The 23,081-nt window shown below is 40.8% G+C and overlaps 1 protein-coding gene across 8 annotated transcripts in view; it reads right to left on the bottom strand.

The window, feature by feature from the left end:
• The window catches only part of INPP4A (inositol polyphosphate-4-phosphatase type I A), a 195,754-nt gene that overhangs the window by 24,030 nt on the left and 148,643 nt on the right, over positions 1 to 23,081 (bottom strand). For 6 of the 8 annotated variants that reach the window (XM_074965253.1, XM_074965257.1, XM_074965266.1 and 3 more), the window contains 5 exons: positions 21,290 to 21,473; positions 18,759 to 18,977; positions 15,866 to 16,004; positions 11,164 to 11,196; positions 2,075 to 2,247 (listed from right to left, as the gene is read on the bottom strand). In XM_074965253.1, coding sequence (XP_074821354.1) covers positions 2,075 to 2,247; positions 11,164 to 11,196; positions 15,866 to 16,004; positions 18,759 to 18,977; positions 21,290 to 21,473 — 748 coding nt within the window. The remainder of the gene's footprint in view (positions 1 to 2,074; positions 2,248 to 11,163; positions 11,197 to 15,865; positions 16,005 to 18,758; positions 18,978 to 21,289; positions 21,474 to 23,081) is intronic. The other 2 variants (XM_074965276.1, XM_074965304.1) reach the window with 1 other exon arrangement.

Below are 23,081 nucleotides of genomic sequence, written 5' to 3'. Positions count from 1 at the left end.
TAACATATTAAAAATTATATTTGTCAGTTTTGCACTTAATGCAGGCAATAATCTATTGCAGGTCAGGAAGAAATGTTTTATTGATCATGTTTTCTTCTCCCTCCACCCTTTGTGTTTGTTTGTTTTTTACACAGCAGTGTTTTTGCCTAAATTATAGGGCTGCCAAACGATTAAAAAGATTAATCGCGATTAATCACACTGTTAAATAAGAATAGAATACCATTTATTTAAATATTTTTGGATGTTTTCTACATTTTCAAATATATTGATTTCAATTACAACACAGAATACAATGTGTACAGTGCTCACTTTATATTTATTTTTCATTAAAAGTATTTGCACTGTAAAAAAACAAAAGAAATAGTATTTTTTCAGTTCACCTAATACAAGTACTGTAGTGCAATCACTTTATCATGAAAGTTGAACTTACAAATGTAGAATTTGGAACAAAAAATACTGCATTCAAAACTAAAACAATGTAAAATTTTGGAGCCTGCAAGTCCACTCAGTCCTACATCTTGTTCAGCCAATTGCTTAGACAAACAAGTTTGCTTACATTTGCAGGAAATAATGTTGCCCACTTCTTGTTTACAATGTTATCTGAAAGTGAGAACAAGTGTTCTCATGGCACTGTTGAAGCCAGTGTCACAAGATATTTACGTGCCAGATGCACTAAAGATTCATATGTCCCTTCATGCTTCAACCACCATTTCAGGGGACATGCATCCATGCTGATGACGGGTTCTGCTCGTTAACCATCCAAAGCAGTGTGGACCGACGCATGCTCATTTTCATCATCTGAGTCAGATGCCACCAGCAGAAGGCTGATTTTCTTTTTTGGCGGTTCGGGTTCTGTAGGTTTCGCAGCAGAGTGTTGCTCTTTTAAGACTTCTGAAAGCATGCTCCACATCTCGTCCCTCTCAGATTTTGGAAGGCACTTCAGATTCTTAAACCCTGGGTCGAGTGCTGTAGCTATCTTTAGAAATCTCACATTGATACCTTCTCTGTGTTTTGCCAAATCTGCAGTGAAAGTGTTCTTAAAATGAACAACATGTGCAGGGTCATCATCCGAGACTGCTAGAACATTAAATATATGCCAGAATGTGGGTAAAAGAGAGCAGGGGACATACAATTCTCCCCCAAGGAGTTCAGTCACAAATTTAATTAACTCATTTTTTTAATGAGCGTCATCAGCATGGAAGCATGTCCTCTGGAATGGCGGCCGAAGCATGAAGGGGCATATGAATGGTTAGCATATCGGGCACGTAAATATCTTGCAATGCCAGCTACAAAAGTGCCAGGCAAATGCCTGTTCTCACTTTCTGGTGACATTGTAAATAAGAAGAGGGCAGCATTATCTCCTGTAAATGTAAACAAACTTGTTGGTCTTAGCGATTGGCTGAACAAGAAGTAGGACTGAGTGGACCTGTAGGCTCTGAAGTTTTACACTGTTTTGTTTTTTTGAGTGCAGTTATGTAACAAAAAAATCTACATCTGTAAGTTGCATTTTCACGACAAAGAGATTGATTGCACTACAGTACTTGTATGAGGTGAACTGAAAAATACTATTTCTTTTGATTATCATTTTACAGTGCAAATATTTGTAATAAAAATAATATACACTTTGATTTCAATGACAACACAGAATACAATATATAAGAAAATGTAGAAAAACAACATATTTAATAAATTTCAATTGGTATCCTATTGTTTAAAACTGTGATTAATCGCGGTCAATTTTTTTAATCACGATTAATTTTTTTAATTAATCGTGTGAATTAACTGATTAATTGACAGCTCTACTAAATTAGCATAATTTTTAAATGAATATACAGGACAGAGATGGCAGACAATTCATTTTATTGGTAGGTACCTATATGCAGTACTATTTTTCCTATGGCTATATCCGAACAGCATGGTGCACAAGAGGGGAGGCTGCATTTGATTTCTACACTGCTGTTAAGACAGTAAGTATAAAAGATCATTATTAGTTCTAACCACATTAGTCTCTCAGACTCCTAGAAAACCCACCACAAGTCTAACTGTAATCATATCAGGCAACTTCCTTGCTTACAGTTTGGCAGAAGACAACATCCCTGCGATATTGAAGGCTCAGGCACAGAGCTATTGTAGGAGCGCTATCTTGCATTAACAAAAAGACCATAGCTTTCTTCGCCTTGTCACTCATCATGGCTACACAGTCCGTGAGCGTTGTCAGCAAGGGATAAAGAGCTTCACTCCATTCACCTGGTTAAAAAAAAAATTTTAAAAAGACATTTTAAATACTTTTATTTTGAAAAAGAAAAAAAATGTTAAAGCCATTGTCCTAAGAAACCTTCTGGCTCAATTTAAAGTAGAACACTATTGATAACAGGGTATTTAGCATAGTCTAATAGCAGCTTATTTTTCCTGGCTGGCCCATTTATTTCCAGTGCTATTCAGTACCATACTGTAATGTCCTTAAAAAGACTTGTTATTACAATAGATCAATAAAGAATGCTCTCCTGTGCAAGGCAGGGGTGGTGGATATTCTTCAGCATATAATAGCTGCCGTATTTGCCTACAAAGAGCAGGCAGCAGAATAACTGATTTATAAAGCACTATGAAAGGGGAGGAAGATAGGAGGAAAGAAAGCCAAACTGTATTCTATGACAGATACATAGTACAGCTAATTGCTACTAAATTTCTTCTGCCCCTTGGTGTCAAAAAGGCTTCTCCTAAATCTATTTTACCCTTCTGTGGTACTTACATGGCTCCCAGCACCTCACAATCCTCAATGTATTTATCCTCAGAACACCCCTGTGAGATAGGGAAGTCTTATTATCCCCATTTTACAGCAAGACTAAGTGATTTCCCCAAGGTCACCCATGAAGCCAGTGACAGAGCAGGGAACTGACCCTAAGATTCCCATGATTCCCATGCTAGTACCCTAACCATTACACCACGCTTCCTCTCTAAAACTCATTTACCATAAGAAGTCCCAGTAGTTCAGTTTTTCCATTATTCTACTCCTTTCTTCCCTCCCCACATCTTAACCATCCTCCAATTTTTTAAGACCACTTTCATCATTCTGTGAAAAAAGTTAATCAGACACTGTGCTGAAACTTTTTCCACAGTACAAGACAGGGTAGAAAGGTGTTCTGCTTTTGGTCTTTTTTAAAATAGAAATTTAAAAAGGGAAAACAGCTATTTAAATCACTTATTTTTAACATGCAGTACAGTCCCAAAATGGAAGTCATATCACCACCAGACTGGCCGCACCATACAAGGTGATGTTTTTGCATAATCATGCAAAAACAGGATCACTTCAGGCCTCTGACAGGAAGCTGTCAGGATTTCAATTGAAGTCTATGGTTAAGAGCCAACAACAATACAAGTTTCCCTGATAACCATCCAAAGAGGGAAGTTATGGAAACTTGCTAACAGAAACATCATAAATGACAAGTCCAGCAGTATTGTGCTTTTAAAACCTCTGTCCTATGCAGGAGACAGATAATCTAATAAACTGAATGAAAGGAAGTTATTTGGCTCTGTTCCACTGGATATAATTACCTTACTTTAGTAGCAGGAAAGCTCAGAAGAGCTAACGAAGAATTACAGCTTGTCTTTTATTCTCTATTATACAGTTTTTCCAAAATAATCAAATGCCCTTGTGATGGTGCACTCCATATGCTTTATGAAAATATGCCAGGAATGTGAATATAATGTAACTGGAATATGCTTTATGCAAAAGGTCTCTTGTAAAGTATCATTACAAAGCTTATAACCTACTGCATGTGTTCATCCTATTTGTATGTATTTATCATTCTTGTATCTGAAACTAGAAATACGAAGTTAACTCTGAGGTCCTATTGTAATTATGCAAAGTGTGGGCCATTAATGATGGCTTGGAATCTTGATGGCTCCCATTGACCAGGACAATTGGTTGTAAATGGCTCTGTTTACTTGTAAGCCTTCCTGTGAGCTAGACTGGGAAGAATGTCACCTGGTACTGGAATCCATCTTAAACCCGGTGCTTTTCCATTTAGAAGGAGGGGTGGACACCCAGAGACACAAAAGATTTCCGCCTTGTGCCAAAGCTATAAAAGGGGGTGGAACAGAACAAAAGGGGGCTGCCGCTGCAGTCATGAAAAAACTCCTAGTGACCACCTGAGCTGGAACTAACAAGGACTGTACCAGGGGAAAGGATTGGGCCCAGACTAGGAAGGAGTCTAGTCTGTGAAAGAAGCTTATTGGAACATCTCTGAGGGTGAGATTTACCTGTATTCAGTTTCTTAAATGTTTTAGGCTTAGACTTGCGTGTTTTGTTTTATTTTGCTTGGTAACTTACTTTGTTCTGTCTGTTATTACTTAAAACCACTTAAATCCTACTTTTTATACTTAATAAAACCACTTTTGTTTATTATTAAACCCGGAGTAAGTGATTAATACCTGGGGGAGCAAACAGCTGTGCCTCTCTCTATCAGTGTCATGGAGGGAGGACAATTTATGAGTTTACCCTGTATAAGCTTTATACAGAGTAAAATGGATTTATTTGGGATTTGGATCCCATTGGGAACTGGGTGCTGGAGATAGGTGACCTGCTGAATGATTTTCAGTTAAAGCCTGCAGCTTTGGGAGCGTGGTTCAGACCTGGGTCTGTGCTGCAGCAGACTAGCGTGTCTGGCTCAACACGGCAGGGTTCTGGAGTACCAAGCCATCAGGGAAAACGGGCTCAGAGGTAATTTCAGCACATCAGGTAACAGTCCCAAGGTGGTCTCTGTGACCGAAACTGTCACAGTCGTAACCTGGAACTATGAACCCTCAGAAAGCAAAATACAGATGATTTTAAAGAAAATATTTCTTGTTATTTTCTTTAAAGAGCTTTGTATAATAGGATAAAAAGAATGGAAAATATCTTCTAGAATGTAGCCATTCCAACACATGGCAATATTTAACTTTTTAAATAATCCAGGGGGAGTTAAAATTCAAAATTATTATATGTCTTTGTCAACAAATCCATTTAAAAAACATGGATACCTGTTTTAATCAAACTGTAAATCAGTAGCATTACAAAAAGAGAATTCACAAAGATAATGCAATTCTTGGATTTTTCCCCAAGGTTCAGCTGTCATGTAACGTAAGCTCTCATGGCTCAGTGGGAGTGCACTAACCTTTCCTCTATTGGTATATTTTATTTATGGTTTGGAACATCAATACTGAAATTCAAATCCTGTCATTTAACAGTGTGACATTGCTTTTCCCTCTAATTTGAGAGGAGAGATGCCACACATGTAAATTAAAGAAATCTGACAGTAGCAGCAGCAACTGACTATAAACTAAGAGGAAAGGAATAATAACTGACAGATTCACATCAGGATTGGACAGCCACTGGCCATTTTAAAATAAATTGTCTTTGGTACTCATATATACACTTTCCTCAATCAGGTTTTTGTTTGTGTTTTCTTTAACAATATTCTTAACAGGATTTTATTGTTGGAACTATACATTCTATAAAACAAAAGATTTTGAAACACTGTCAGGTACTTTAATTCTGTTGTGACAACACAATACACTTGAGCTCTGCGCTTACATTTTATGAAATCACCAGAACACTTTAATGGCAATACATTCTCTATGGGACAATTAATGGGATGGCTTGCCCCTGAAGGGCTAGAGCCAACCAATTCCGATATTAAGGGGCCACACCTGGGTATGGATCAGGTGATTTCCCTAGAAAGAGCAGCAGGAGGCTGCAGTGATGTGCAGATGCTCAGGGAGATCACAGATGACTATGAGTGAGGAGACTTCAGCAGGGAGTCCTGGAACCTGGGACTGAGGCTCCAAGCAGGAGAGGCCTGGGAATGACCTAACAAGAGGCTAACATGGATGGATTTTGTTTTGGAGCACTGAGTTTTACGTCTATCTGAATAAACCCAGATCCCAAGAAGGGGTTTGTGAATGGACAAAAAGGATGTGTGGAGTCTAAGAAGGCTCAGGAGCCACAACGGGGCTCTCGGGAGGCGCCCGATCTGGTGACAGGCAAATCCATAGCTAGGGTAAATTATCATAGCTCCACTGAAGTCAATATAACTTTCAAAGTAAATGGAGGTGTGGATGGGAGTGAGAGGGGCAATTACGCTGATTTACAGCAGCTGAAGATCTGGTCAAAAATGTTCAAAGTTGCCATTTGTTTATTTTGTTTATAAATATCCCCCTTTTATCAAAGTTTCTAATTTATCTTAAAAAGTTGCTTCAGACTGAAGGCCAAATCTCAGAGTACCCACTAAGAGACAGTACCCATGGAAGTCGAGGACAGTCTTGCTTGGTAAAGGATGTCAGGATTTGGCTCCATATGTCTTCTCTATTTATGGCTATTAGGAAGCCAGGAGGAAGGCTTCCTAATAGCAATAAAGGAGAGAGAGGAGAGCTGGGAGAGCAATACAGCGGTGCATAGACAATCCAGGAAGTTTTTGGAAAGCGTAGGGGACAATTTCCTGGTGCAAGTGCTAGAGGAGCCAACTAGGGGGGGAGCTTTTCTTGACCTGCTGCTCACAAACAGGGAAGAATTAGTGGGGGAAGCAAAAGTGGATGGGAATCTGGAGGGCAGTGACCATGAGTTGGTCGAGTTCAGGATCCTGACGCAGGGAAGAAAGGTTCGCACCAGGATACGGACCCTGGACTTCAGGAAAGCAGACTTCGACTCCCTCAGGGAACGGATGGGTAGGATCCCCTGGGGGACTAACATGAAGGGGAAAGGAGTCCAGGAGAGCTGGCTGTATTTCAAGGAATCCCTGTTGAGGTTACAGGGACAAACCATCCCGATGAGTCGAAAGAATAGTAAATATGGCAGGCGACCAGCTTGGCTTAACAGTGAAATCCTAGCGGATCTTAAACATAAAAAAAGAAGCTTACAAGAAGTGGAAGGTTGGACATATGACCAGGGATGAGTATAAAAATATTGCTCGGGCATGTAGGAATGAAATCAGGAGGGCCAGATCGCACCTGGAGCTGCAGCTAGCAAGAGATGTCAAGAGTAACAAGAAGGGTTTCTTCAGGTATGTTGGCAACAAGAAGAAAGCCAAGGAAAGTGTGGGCCCCTTACTGAATGAGGGAGGCAACCTAGTGACAGAGGATGTGGAAAAAGCTAATGTACTCAATGCTTTTTTTGCCTCTGTCTTCACGAACAAGGTCAGCTCCCAGACTGCTGCGCTGGGCATCACAACATGGGGAGTAGATGGCCAGCCCTCAGTGGAGAAAGAGGTGGTTAGGGACTATTTAGATAAGCTGGATGTGCACAAGTCCATGGGGCCGGACGAGTTGCATCCGAGAGTGCTAAAGGAATTGGCAGATGTGATTGCAGAGCCATTGGCCATTATCTTTGAAAACTCGTGGCGAACGGGGGAAGTCCCAGATGACTGGAAAAAGGCTAATGTAGTGCCAATCTTTAAAAAAGGGAAGGAGGAGGATCCTGGGAACTACAGGCCAGTCAGCCTCACCTCAGTCCCCGGAAAAATCATGGAGCAGGTCCTCAAGGAATCAATCCTGAAGCACTTACACGAGAGGAAAGTGATCAGGAACAGTCAGCACAGATTCACCAAGGGTAGGTCATGCCTGACTAATCTAATCGCCTTCTATGATGAGATTACTGATTCTGTGGATGAAGGGAAAGCAGTGGATGTATTGTTTCTTGACTTTAGCAAAGCTTTTGACACGGTCTCCCACAGTATTCTTGTCAGCAAGTTAAAGAAGTATGGGCTGGATGAATGCACTATAAGGTGGGTAGAAAGTTGGCTAGATTGTCGGGCTCAACAGGTAGTGATCAATGGCTCCATGTCTAGTTGGCAGCCAGTGTCAAGTGGAGTGCCCCAGGGGTCGGTCCTGGGGCCGGTTTTCTTCAATATCTTCATAAATGATCTGGAGGATGGTGTGGATTGCACTCTCAGCAAATTTGCGGATGATACTAAACTGGGAGGAGTGGTAGATACGCTGGAGGGCAGGGATAGGATACAGAGGGACCTAGACAAATTGGAGGATTGGGCCAAAAGAAACCTGATGAGGTTCAATAAGGATAAGTGCAGGGTCCTGCACTTAGGACGGAAGAACCCAATGCACCGCTACAGACTAGGGACCAAATGGCTAGGCAGCAGTTCTGCGGAAAAGGACCTAGGGGTTACAGTGGACGAGAAGCTGGATATGAGTCAGCAGTGTGCCCTTGTTGCCAAGAAGGCCAATGGCATTTTGGGATGTATAAGTAGGGGCACAGAGAGCAGATCGAGGGACGTGATCGTTCCCCTCTATTCGACATTGGTGAGGCCTCATCTGGAGTACTGTGTCCAGTTTTGGGCCCCACACTACAAGAAGGATGTGGAGAAATTGGAGAGAGTCCAGCGAAGGGCAACAAAAATGATTAGGGGTCTGGAACACATGACTTATGAGGAGAGGCTGAGGGAACTGGGAATGTTTAGTCTACAGAAGAGAAGAATGAGGGGGGATTTGATAGCTGCTTTCAACTACCTGAGAGGTGGTTCCAGAGAGGATGGTTCTAGACTATTCTCAGTGGTAGAAGAGGACAGGACAAGGAGTAATGGTCTCAAGTTGCAGTGGGGGAGGTTTAGGTTGGATATTAGGAAAAACCTTTTCACTAGGAGGGTGGTGAAACACTGGAATGCGTTACCTAGGGAGGTGGTAGAATCTCCTTCCTTGGAAGTTTTTAAGGTCAGGCTTGACAAAGCCCTGGCTGGGATGATTTGATTGGGGATTGGTCCTGCTTTGAGCAGGGGGTTGGACTAGATGACCTTCCGAGGTCCCTTCCAACCCTGATATTCTATGATTCTATGATTCTAAGGCCTAAATGGGAGACACCTCCAGGGACATTTTGCTTTCCATAGGGAAGAACCTATGGAAATAATGAGATAAAAAGAATGCAGCCAAGGCAGAAAAACACTGCATATGGGAGGAAGAGGAAGAGCTTCTATAGGTGAAAGGCTGTGATGATGGGACATGGAGCACAGAAATTAGCTACTGAAAATGACCCATCAAGACATATAAGTAGCTCCTCTCAGGACTACTGCATGCAAGCCCTATTGCTTTTATCCCTGGAAAGTCTATTTAAGTTAATGTGTACACACAGAGGTGTACTGGGGGAAAGGTGTGTGTGTGTGTGGTTTATATCTTCCTTTTCGACAGCAATAAAAAGAATAGAGCAATAAAGGCAGGGTCATATATCAAAGCATTGGGCACCTAAAGCTGCACTTTTACTCAGCAGCTCTGAAAACCAGATTATTCATTCAAGATCTGACCTAAGCGTTTAGCCCCTGATTCAGCACAGCAGGGCTCAAGTCCATCCATATTCAATAATATATTTAAGCATGCCTTCAAGTCCCACTGACTCCGATGAGAGTTAGGTACATGCTTAAGTGCTTTTCTGAACTGGGTATGTCTACACTACAAAATTAAGTTGACCTAATTTATGTTGGCATCCAGCCATTGCAATAATTACATTGTTTGTGCATGTCTACACTTTGCTCCTTGTGTCAGCGGTGCATGTCTTCATCAGGAGCGCTTGCACCAACTGAACCGTCAGTGTAGGGCATGGTGGGATGGCTTCAGAAAGCCAGCAAGAGTTGATGTAAGCAATGCAGTAACTACGCTGACACTGCGTTGACCTAACTACATCTATGTTGACTCTATGCCTCTTGTGAAGGTGGAGTTAAGTCAGTGCAGTGGGTGAGCTACATTGGTGGGAGTGAAATCTTAATGTAGATGCTTGCAGAATTGGGTCGATGTAAGCTGCTCTGCATTGACGTAACTCTGCAGTGTGGACAACAGCTTAGTTATGTAAGTTTAGGTACCCCGTTTTCAACATGATGGCCCTAACTGATTTGCTTCAATTTATTCCTCTGTAAAAAGTGGATACTTCTCACCTACCTACCTCATGGGGGTGTTACAAGATAGCAATACGACTACTACGACGACTGTTTGTATTGCACTTTGAAGATTAAGATCACTGTATCTTGTCTACAACAGGGAATAAGGATACACATACGCAGTATATAACAGAGGAGAATTTTTACATACTCTAGCTATAGTGCAAAGAGATGAAAGTTAGATCAGCATGGGGGTCAGTTTAAAGGACATGGTTTTAATTTCTTGAAGATTTCATTTGGCCCAGAGGATGTGACTGCTGTGTCAGTTCAGAAATCAAATCTCTGCCCCACTCCCAAACTGATCTCCAATAGGAGAGAGAAATCACAATAGTTTAATATGAGACAGAGGCAATATTTAAGCAGAATAATTTAGAGACTGTGAATAAACTCTCTGGTGTTGTGAAGAGGAGAGGTAGACTATGAAATCAAACTCTTTCAAATTTGTGTTCTGAACGTTAAGTTTGCGAGGCCTACAATGCTGTGGTACACCCACAAAGCAATTACTTACCCTCTATCATCCAATCAGATTGCTCCATTTCCTAACGCCCATTCAGAATACTAAATTTAACACCCAATAAATGGCATTATCTAAGGTCCACTGAAATCAATAATCACATTACAATTGATATCCATGGCCTTTGGAACAGGTCCTACGTTAGCACTTCTCAAATCAATTTACTAGAACTTGTCAACTAGAGAAATTAAAGGTAATATCACTGAACATTTCTCATCAACATATAAAGCAGTAGTTCTCAAACTTTTGTACTGGTGACACCTTTTACATAGGAAGCCTCTGAGTGCAACCCCCCTTATAAATTAAAAACACTTTTTTATATATTTAACACCATTATAAATGCTAGAGGCAAAGTAGGGTTGGGGGTGGAGACTGACAGCTCGCGACCCCTCATGTAATAACCTCATGACCCCCTGTTTGAGAACACTTGATATAAAGCTACCAGACTCTACAGTGAGCCTGTTCCACTTCTCCTTAGGAAATAATAACCTATCAGATTTCACAGTGAGACAGTATGAGTTTATAGAAGTTAAGCGATACTTGTAGCTATATTTACTTCCATGTCTTCCTCCTACCATGTTTTTATTTGGTAAAAAGGGGCTCACTGGGGAAAAATAACACTTTTCCTTGCACGTCTTTCCAATGCAGTATTAGATAACATATCAGCAAAACACTTGTTCCATTTTTAAATACAAACAAAAATTGCAATTTGCAGAAGCCATGAATGGAAAACGCACATACCTGGGCTGGACTCTTCAGGAGGGGGGCTGCAATCTGCACAGAAATGGAGGTGCAACATGCATGATTAAGGAGCGGCAACACAGTCTCTACATAAGCAACTCAAATGCTCAGTGCAGGGTTCTCAAACATTTTCCACAGAGTGGACCACAACTCAACAGATATTGCCTCATGGACTACCTCTCCGCCCAGTATGATTATGTGGACCACCTCTCCCCACTACTCATGATCACATAACCACCATGTGGCAACTACAGCAATTGCTTCCCTAATATTATTTTCCCCTGTGAACATTTTTAGCTGCTTTTAAAATTTGATTTGGCAGTTGAAAAGAGGGTGGAGAAGCCAGTACCATGAGACCAGCTTGCTGTTTGTGGACCATCAGCAAGTGTTCCATAGATCACCAATCCACGGACAATAGTTTGAGAACCACTGGCTCAGTGCAACTGTAGAATAAGCTTGCAGTAAGGCAGCTAAAACAGAACAGCAAAAGAACAGCAATAAATTTAAAGTACCAGAGCACTTAACAGAAAGTGACATTAATGCACTCAGAAGGCGGCAATAATTAGAATCACTACTCTGCTATTTCATAATATTTAGTTTGTATTGTACAATTTATAAATCTGTTCACTCTGACCAGTACTGGGCGTATATCAAAGGCCCAAATGCACTCCACTCTGAAGCTTGTGGGAGTTTTGCACTGCGTTCAATGGGAGGATTGAGCACTCAGAAAGGAATATAGTCAAAGTTTAATAACCCGAGTCACAACGTGTCCTGAAATATTCAATATTAGTTTAGTAGATTAACAAAACTGAAACTTGTGTCATGTTAATATCAAGAATTATTGGTCAAGGAAGCAGATAATAGAGGAAAATAACAAATTCAATAGTAGTCCTGGGGACTACCATCTGAGCTAGGACTACTACTTTGGATAAACAAAACCTGCATAACATTCAGTAAAGATTTTAGCAGAGCAAAAAATCAGTTTTTAAAGTGAATATCTGAGTCTATTGCAACATTTTATTTCTAAAATATTTCTTAGGCTTTCTGGATAAGTCTCTCCTTTCACCGTTTCAGACAATGTTTCCCTTCACAACAATTCATCCTTAGAATAAGCATGGCAAATACTTTCAACAGTGCTTTACTATGCCACTTTCACCAAATTTAGAACTGTTTGGGGGGGATTTTTTTTGGTTTCTTTAATACCGAATTATTATTAATCTCTAGCCAATGGTCATGGTTAAATAAATTAAATACTTTTCCCACACAAGTACTTATAGAAAGGAGGGTATTTCTATTCTGGATGTATATCAGTCAAGGAAATGTGATGCTTCTGAGGGCTTGTCTTTACATACAGCACTACTGTAGTTCTGTATGTGAAGATGCTCCTATGCCAAAGGGAGAGTTTCTCCTGTCAGCATAGTTAATCCACCTACCTGAGAGGAGGTATCTATGTCAATGGACGAAGCCCTCCCGTCTGAGCTTGCTTAAGCCTGTTGATTCACCAGAGGCAATTTACCGGCAGGTCTTGTGATAGGCCCCACGCCGTTCAGCCAATCCACAGGCGAACACCCACCCAGGTGATTCCAAGACAGATATATAAGCTCCTAAGGGAAGCAGTTTCTCTAGTCTGCTCAAGGTCGCTACCTGACTGGGAATGCTCCCATTGTCAGTAGTTTCAACAGACTGCTCCTGTTCCAGCTGTGCCTCATTCCATGCTAGTCAGCCCCTCTTCCAGCCTGCACTGTAGCCTGATGCCTAGCAACTCTAACAGGGAGAATTTTAAAGGTGCCATAGTCCTAAATTTTGCGTGTGAGCCTCTCTCAGGCTCACTGCACTATCCTTAATATTAGTTGTTGGAAACTGCTTCTGACATCCAGAAAAAAAAACCCAGCGATGCATGGCTTGAAAATTTAAAAAGAATAGGTGAAATCCTAGTCCCACTGAAATCAATGGTAATATTGACTTCAGTAGGGCCACAGTTTCACCCAATATCGGGAACCACTTCCCTACCAGGAACTTCTAGGGTCCAATCCTGCTCCCACAAAAGTGAAAGGGAATTAGCAACTGACTTTGATGGGTGCATGATCAGGCATTTTGTTGCAGTGGCTTCCAATTCATTTCTGGTACAATTCAAGTAGTTGTTTTTGACCTATGGAACAGCTGGGGTCCAGGCTACTTCAGAAACTGCTTCTCTCCTCATAATCTTATAGCTGGGATGAACACTCAGATTGACAGATTTGTACAACTGGAAGACAGGCGCAGGGCATTCCTGGCAGAGTGCCCACAACTCTGGAACTTGCTGTACTCCTTATGTAATTGTTGTTCTGATGCTCAAATAGTTGAAGCAGGAAGAAAATATTCAAACAATTCTAATATGATAGCTTAATAATACAAAATACCCAGAAATGTAGAATATTCTCAAAAACCCCCTTGGCAATTTAGAACATTCATCAAATCATATGTAACAGACATTCAATTCTATACTATTTTCTGTTAAAAAGTTAATTTTTAATATAAATGTTGTTTAGTTTTTAAGTTAACATCTCTTACTGTGCTAAAATATTAATAGTGGAATGAAGATGAAGTCACAGGCATGCAAAAATAGTGGAAGGAAGAGCCATGAAATACCACAGAGTATGAAACATGGAAATGTTCAAAACTCATATGACCTTTTCTAAGACTAAACACTGCTTGATCTGTTCTATGAAAATGACTATCATGAAAACTGTTTTTAAAAAAATCAAGACACAAAAATAAAGTCATTCCGAAATTTCATGCAGAGGTAGGAAATTTGTAAACCTAAAATGGAGCTTAAAAGTAGGATGAGTTTAAGAATTTCTCTCACTCACATGCTTAAGGCATTATTTATTTACAATATATTTAGCACCAGTTGAACCTATAGTTTTAATAATGTTATTGAGTTTACAGCTGCACTAGCAGGAGAATGGACTACAATGATCTTTTCTTTCCTACGTTTTATGCTTGTACTATAAAATCCAACTGATTGATTACTTTGATACCACATATTACCATAACTTTACTTAAATTCCTGAGCCAATTTTAAGGCAACCTTACCATGCAAACCAACAGTTACTTTTAAATAGCTGCATGCATTATTTTCAGTCAGTTTATACACGCTAATATACAGATAAGCTCACAGTTACAACTTCAGGCTGATCAAACTGCCATTTAACTCACCGAAAAAGCAGTATGATTGGGCCCCAGACAATCACATTGGTGGCAAGGGGAGAAAACTTGCCAGGAGCCCCTCCTTCCCTCATGCTTCCTAATGGGACAAAACCATCAGCTGGAGTGCAGCAGGGGCACTACTAGCACTACTGACAGCCATGACGAGCCAGTAAGTCTGCTGGGACAGGGAGTGCCTGGAGAATTGCACTAATGGAAAGAGGAGAGGGAGCGCACACTACACATTTCCAAACGCGTTGCAGAGGCAACGAGTAAGTGTGCTTTGCCCTTCCCTATCCCTCAGGGCCCCTGAAAGCATTTTGCCTGCTCTGCCATTTTACAAATGGGTGAACTGGCACCTAAAGAGATTACAGCCAAACTGTTCCAACAAAGGTGCCTGTATGTAGGCACCTAAATGCATATTTAGCCACGTAGGTCAAAGTAGCTGAATTTTCAAATTCTCATTGACTTCAGTGGGAACTACAACTTGGGCACTTCTGAAATTCAGACCACTGTGATTTAGGTACCTAAGTACAGATTTAACTGCCTCACTTTAAGGCACCCAGACTTGAAAAAATAAGCATAAGTGACCTGCCCAAGGCCATACAGCAAATCAGCAGCAGAGCCAGATGTAGAATTCAGGAGTTCCTGGTTCCTAGTCATAGGCTCAGTCCACTACATGCTGCTGCCCTTCATAAATAAATGGTAGGAACAAGAGCACGTTATCCTTGGTCATCACCAGGTCACCTCATTCACCTGAGAAATACTCATTCACTTGAGGAGCAGATCAGTAGGAGGATAAATATCATATACACATCTTAAAAACCCAATGCACCTATCTGTTCTTAGCTCACTCTTCTGGAACCTCTCACCCAGCAGTACTTCCCTTCCACCTTCCCTGCACTCTCATTTGGCATTACACTCTGGCAGCTCAGCTCTGTTCATCAGCATTGTATTACTGCATGGACCACTTTCATGTTTTATTTTATCTTTTAAAAGGTACACCGGAATAGCCCTGATGCAGCCGACAAGCTGACGCCAAGAGAAAAAATAATGAGGTATTGGCATAACTGTCACAGCCTGACCCATATGCTGAGTATATCAGGCTATGATGTTTTCCAGATTCATTCTATTCATCTGAAATCTGGAACCGCAGCTCTCAGAACACCAAGGGTGAAATTCTGACCCCACTGGAGTCAATGGGAGTTTTGCCATTGATTTCAGTGGGGCCAGGATTTCACTTCAAAGGTTAGCAACTCCAAACTCATCCAGGCACCGTTGTCTGCTATCTTGTCTATTTAAAAAATTTAGAATTTGACATAAAAGATGGATTAAAAGGTTTAAGAAATATGCCAACATACAGCAAAGCGGTGTCTGTCATACGCACTTGTGTTTCTGTGAGAATGGCATGCAGAGGATGATATGGTTGAAGATGGTGGTGAGGATGATGAAGGTGAGGATGAGGTCTCATCTAAGCCTTTTGGATTTATCCAGTAGGCACGAGTATCCCGATTACCTTTCTTACTAGTACAGCTGATGTCACACTGGAAAACATCTTCACAGCTATCACTGTGCAAACGCTCTTTCTGGAGAAGTTTGTCCACTCTCTGAATAATGCACTCCAGACTTTTGTCAACATTCAACCAAACTTTTTCCTTGAAAGAAAAATGTCCCCTTTTCAATTAAGAAGATCCCAACATTAGATGACAAGAACATTTGCAAAAAAGAGATACTTTGCATGCTGTGGTTCTAGACAAAATTGCTTAGGAAAGTTTGCGCTTTGCCATTGCATTTCTACATACATACTCCATATGTATCTACGTAAGTTTAAAGTGACATCCAAATGTTAAGCTGCAGAGCTGTGCGATAAATTTGTCATACAATTCTGACTCTCGTAAGCCATCTGCCCACTAACCCATTTCCCCGGTTATTATTTCAACTTCAAATGCACATTTTTTTTAAACCATCAACCTAACAGGGAAAATGTTTCCTCCTCCTTCAGCCAAATGTGGAGTTTTCTTCTCAAAAGTTACACCTGTCTGAGGTCCAGAATGGATGAAGTTTAGTCTGGGCCAGTGACCGCTTTCTATCCCTAAAAAATTGTTACTTTAAATTCCAGTGCCCAGTGTTCTTGCATAACTAGAAATGGAACTTAGTACCACTGGAAAGGGAAGTCCCCAGCGTCCCAATGGGACCCATCACTCACTTCTAGCTTTAAAATGGCTAGAGAGCGCTTACTTTAAAGCCATGCTATTTTTAGGTACAGAAAGACTATTTTAGTTCATTTTAGAGGGTTTTTTGGTGTCTCCCTTTTGAACCCTGCATAGTTTGACTTATTGGCTAAAATTTTCAAAAGTGGCCTCTAATTTTGGTGCCCAAATTGAGACACCTTAGGCCTGTTTTTCAAAAGTGCAGAACACACATCTGCAACTTCAGCTGAAGTCAATGAGATCTGTGGGTAATCAGTAATTTGAAAAATCAGCCTCTAGGTCTCCCAAGCCTGGCACCCAGAAACTGAGACTTCCAAAGTCACAGGCTACTTCTAAAAAAGTTAGCCAAAGTAACTAAGGAATCTGAATTTACAGCTGAAGGGATACAAAAATAGTTCCAACAACAAATTTTAAAACTAAGACAGTCCTAAAAGATTTTCCTTGTAAATCCTGTAAATGGTATAAAGATTTTATTGGCATCCATTTGGGATGACCTGTATAACACACTTATGAGTAATGTGGCCATCCAAACTCATGCTGATAAAACCTTTATACCACAGTATCAAGTACTTTTATATGTAGCTGGTGTGTCTATTTACACACACACACACACACACACAGTACATATGTGAATATAAAAATACATGATATTGTGGTATAAAAGTTTTTATATATATATGTACACACCCATAATTTCCCATACATGCTATTATAGCATAATGTAAAATCAATAAGCCATCAGATACAGAAGGGAAAGTTTACATCATTATTAGCTCTGAAATGCATTGACATTATTTCTTTTCCTCCTGTATTTCATAGGGTTAATCACAATTCTAATCAATTTCAACAGTTTTAATAAAGACTGCGTTCAATTCTGTTTCACTACACTGTTCGGACAGCTCAATTCTCATTTAAATTGGCAACATTAGATGGAAAGTTATTTAATTCTTGGTGTGACCTGTTTTAAAAGGCAGCTCATAATTAAAACATAAACAGACATCTCACTTAAATATTTAGATTAAAAAAACAAGGAAAGCCTTTGAAAAGCTGTTTTTCAGAACTAATATCTAAGCGTATACTGCAAGAGTTCTATTTTTTTTCCTTCTTTTTTGGCTGCATCTGGAGATTGATAAAGGGACACCCTGCACAATGTTTCTTAATTGTTTCATTAAAAAGAATACTCAATTAACTTTCAATATAGAACTGACTGCAGTATAGCCAGGTGGCCCAAGTGACTGAGGGCAGGTCTGCACTTAAAATGCTGCATTGATGCAGCTGTGTCACTGTAGCGCTTAAGTGAAGATGCTCCTACACCGATGGGAGAGAATTCTCCTGTTGGCATAGTTAATCCACCTCCCTGAGAGGCAGTAGCTAGGTCAGTGGGAGAAGACGTCAACATACCACCATCTACACGGGGTGGGGTTAGGTCGGTATAACTTAGTTGCTCGGGGGTGTTGATATTTCACATCCCTGAGCAACAGAGTTATACCAGCATAGGTCTGTAATGTAGACTTGATCTGACTCAAAGGACAGACAGAGAGAGGGCAGAAGGAGCACTTCAGTGACACTTATCAGTGACCCCTTTGGGCAACTAACAACATGTCTACCTACGAGGACTACAGTGACATAGCTGTGGCACCATACCCCATAGTGTAGATGCAGTTTAGAGTGATGGAAGGCATTATTCCCTTGCTGTAGGAACCCCACCTCTCTAAGCTACAGTAGCTAGGTTGAGCACAACATCATAGAATATCAGGGTTGGAAGGGACCTCAGGAGGTCATCTAGTCCAACCCCCTGCTCAAAGCAGGACCAGTCCCCAATTTTTTTTGCCAAAGATCCCTAAATGGCCCCCTCAAGGATTGAACTCACAATCCTGGGTTTCGCAGGCCAATGCTCAAACCACTGAGCTATCCATTCTTTCATCAACCTAATTGCATCAACACTTAAAATACAGGTTGGCACACAGGGGTGTGGATTTTTAACACCCTTGAGTGCCATAGCTATGTCAACATACATTTTAAGTGTAGACCAGGCCTAAAACATGCAGTGATGTGCTCCAAAATAAGACTTGTAGATATCGGTGACAAGTGGCTAGTAGCTACATGCTAAGGGGCATAGGGCTAGGGAATAAAGGGATACTAAAAGGGAAAAAAGGAGATGACATCAGCAGACCTCATCCCTCCATTCAGCAAACCTACCCATTCCTCTTCATGCCAATCCACCTGCAGAGAAGATCGGCTATTTCTTCCTGTCCATCTTGCCACAAGGGTGTCTTGATCATTCCTTAGCATCACTTGTTCCCCCTCTCCAGAGGTTGGAGATGCCTTTGAGGCTATATAATCTGGCCTTGCAGCATTTAATCCATGTATTGAATTTGCCAATAACTTGCAATCACAGACAGTGACAAGCTGCCGCGTCTAAAAATGATAGAAAACAGAATTTGAAAGCATTTTCACTTTTAAATCCTTATCTACATTCTTATTTTTTCATTAAAAAAAACTACCCTCATTTTGAGTTTGTGCTGCTTATTTTACAGCAGGGCCTTAAAAGGATGTATAGGAAGCAAAAATGTGAAGTGTAATTTTCAAAAATGTGTACTGACATTTTAGGACTACACATGCTGAATATTTAACAAATACCTACAGTTCCTAGTGCGTCTACCTAGAACCAGCACTTCATTTTCTGTTAAGTGAAACAGTCTTTAAAAAAAAACAACAAAGAAACACACACCACACCTCAGGCACCTTTCTACAGTCCACAGAAATTGGTCTCCTCTGGTATGGCAATGTTCCATTTAGTTTAATATCCTGTCTCAGTCAATGGCTAATAATACTTGCTTCAGAGGAAGGCATGAAACATCCACCTCACTGTGCAATACTGTATCTTGGGGGGAATTTCTTCCTTATTCTAGCAAATGATGTACGTAAGCCCTGAAGCATGAGGATTGCTGACCTACCTTTCTCCTAGATAATATAACTTCAGATACTATTCTTATTCACCTATTTAAAAAACACCTTACTAAACTATGTGCCTTAATATCCAGCAGCAGAGAATCCACAGGTCAGATATACAAGTATTTTTTCTGTATATTTTTAACTTTAATTTCATCACATACATTCTTGCATTATGGGAAAGTATACAGGCACCCCAAGTGGGTATACAGTAAACTGACTATCAAATGCATTCTCTGTCAGAGTACTGCTTGTTTATTAGCTATGCTTTCTTAGAACTCAGACTACTACAACGAAAGAGTTCTATAAAACTGCATTTGTTCTTGTCCTTGTGAAGAAGTTTCATTCTGATTGCTTGTTCAGTCCATTTTTATTGAGTGGAGTGTAGCCCAGTGGGCAAGTTTACCTCTGTTATATTCACTGCTTTGCATTATATTCTGCTTTATTATATTCAGCAGTAATGCAAGGAACCTACAGGCTTGTATCCTGTAAGTCATTGGCTTCAGCGGTTCGCATGAGGCCTATGACCTTCGGCATAGATAAACGTAGGTAATTCGTAAGTTTTGGAGAATTGGAAGTAGAGTGTGGGGGGGAATCTTGTCCATAATGGACATCAGCCAACCACAGAACATAAGTGATACCAGCTTCTGGTCAGAACATCCGACGACAAGAGTGCCATGACAACCAATTGACGCATATGATAATGGAGCGAAATCATAAATGCACTGACCTATAGAAGGACACCTTAACATTGGTAAGGGAAGGAAATACAAATAAGGAAGAGGGGAGAAACCCTTACTGAATATGCATTAGACATGGTAACATCAGCGTAACATATTATAAAAGTGGCATCCCAAGGGCAGTAGGGGTAGAGCGATGTAGCCCTAGGGAGGGGCCAGAATGATGGCCACTGATGAAGATGAGGAAGGTGACGGTGACGAGGAAGATAATGGCTAACATTTCAGGTTGTTCTGCAAGGGATGGTGAGAGTATGGATGTTCAGATGTACTTTCTGTATTATTGCTATCTACCTTACTGAGTTAGAGTGTTTGACATTGCTAAACATATTAATAAATTATTTACTTGTAAATATAAGAGAGTTCTTACAGTGTGAGTGTTGCACCTGTGCACATCGGGGTTCCCAACAATAAAATAATTTAAATAATACCGGGCCTGATCTTGGGACAAGAACCTGTCAACCCTCAAAGTGATAACTGGGGATTTTTATTCATAATCTATAGATCAGGCTACAGGAGTCAAGTATTAATTGAACAGCATCACTACAATTTGCCCCAAGTTCATGTCATTATTATACAAATGAAACGATAATGAATACTCCTTGTGGTGTTCCAGTTTCTTCAAGTTCCAGTTGCATGATAGCTTATTCAGAAATGAGCTCAACAAACCAATCAGTGATTATAGCGACATGAGTATGAAAGTGAATTTAGGATTTTCTTCTCTGGGATGTTGTGACTGGACATGTGGTGGAGATGATACTTTAAACTTGGGGAAGGAAGTCAGTAGGTATCACTCTTCTTTCTCGGTCCTCACCACTCCATCCATAGGAGGTGGAGGCAAGAGTGAGTGGAAGAGAAGAGAAAACCTGAATAAATGGTGGCAAATTCAAAAATTCCATCTGGATTTATCTTCCATTGGGGATGGGTGGGGCCACAAAAGAGACCATTTTTGGATTTTTCAGGGAGCTCACAAAAAAAGGGGTGCTTCAGAACGTGTCTCACTTCACTTTTATCAATGATTTTGTTTTGTTGTTCTCGTACCTTATCTGCCAAAATGGCAAGTGATCTTTCAAGGCCATTAGCTGATCTATCCTTGGCAGCTCTCGAGAGCCTTTCGGCATAGTAACTGACTTGAGTTTTCAAGGTGTTGATTTGTGCAATAATCTCCTTTGCTCTAATAATGTCCTGTGGTATGTATATTATAGACTGGGAGCTTGTTGAAGTGCTGAAAAAGAAGAAACAATTTAAAGACAATCTATCAGAATGTATAAACGCTCTAGTCACACTTCTTCATGCCGAAAAAGGAATTGCAGACAACAAAATTTACCTAAGCTAACAATTAACCGTGGAAGACCAATTGGGCAATTAAACAGCTGGAACACTTATACCTGAGCACTTCTGTATTTAATGAAAACATTCAGATGCAAAATTACTAATGCTAAATGACTGTGCTCACAGATCACATACAGGAAGGACAATTTTCTGAGGAGAATGTGCATGACAAATTTTGTCAGCAGCGACAGAACCAGTTTCCTTAGGTTGCTTGCTCCACTCTCTCTCTTCCCAAAATGCAGACACTTTACACAGTTACACCTGATATCTCCTTGCCAGGTTAGGAATTTTAGCCTTGTCTGCACACAACTATATCACTTTAACTACACCAGCAGAGTTAAAGCTGTACAACCCACCCTACTGTGGACACAGTTACATTGATATCATAGTACTTACACCAGTATAGCTTATTCCCAGATGAGAAGGAGAATAGACTACACCAGTAAAATGCATCTTTATATCAGTGTAACTGCATCCACATTAGGGTTGACCCATTATAACTATTTAGGGGGGAAAAGCCACACCCCGAACTGAAATAGTTATACCAGTAGAAAGTCTCTAATGAAACTCGGGCTGTGGAGCTACAAAATTGCAGTGTAGACATTCAGGCTCAGGCTGGAGCCTGGGGTCTAGGATTTCGTGGGGCTTCAGTCTGAGCCATACATCTCCACTGCAATTTTATAACCCTGCAGTCAGAGTCAGCTGACGTACCAGCTGCATGGAACAGCATGCAGATGTTTTATTGCCTTTGTCTCTGCTCAGGCTGTGACACGCGTGCTTTCCTATTCTGGATGAAGTGTCAAGTCAGAGATGCCTAAACTGGCACACGGTAATTTATTTCTCCTCCGCCTCACTTTTTCCTGTCATTAATTGCTTCATTGTAGCCATCAGACATAAAAGTACCTATTGTTAGTGTAAATGCCAGCTGTTGTTTGGTGGACAAAGCCATGCTTAGCATATCAGAGAGCCTAATTTCCCAGGTGCAATTGCCTCAAATCACTCTCTCTGAGTCTGAATACTTTTGCTTTGGGGGAAGGGTGGGGGGAGTTAAGCCACTGATGGGGAACATATTTTAATTTTTATAAACTTTTGCAAGGAAACTTGAGGAATGTATATTCTATTTCTGGGGGAATTCTGCACCACTGCACATGTGCATAATTAATGTGCCATACATATTTTAACGTTTTTTGTGTGCAGAAAATAGCTTCTGCCAGAACATTGTTGCAGTTCTGCCTTTTGCCCACCGGGGGGCGATGTGGTGATAGAACAGAACAGCCGCTCCCAGCCAGACAGAGAAGAGAAAGAGCCTGCAGTGCCTTCTTCACAGTGACTGTTGGGCCAGGTCAGGAGACAGGGTATATGGGAAGGCAGACAGCCCGGGGCTGCTGGGGAGTCAGACAGGGACTTATAAGGGCTAGTTGGGGAGGACAGACTGCAGCAGGAACTGAATGGGAGTGCAGGTGCAAAGCCACATGGGGACAGGTGCAGGGCCACATGAGGG

The sequence above is a fragment of the Natator depressus genome, chromosome 1 (genome assembly GCF_965152275.1).
Source record: "Natator depressus isolate rNatDep1 chromosome 1, rNatDep2.hap1, whole genome shotgun sequence".
NCBI classification, from domain to species: Eukaryota; Metazoa; Chordata; order Testudines; family Cheloniidae; genus Natator; species Natator depressus.
This window is presented reverse-complemented; position numbering and strand designations above follow the sequence as displayed.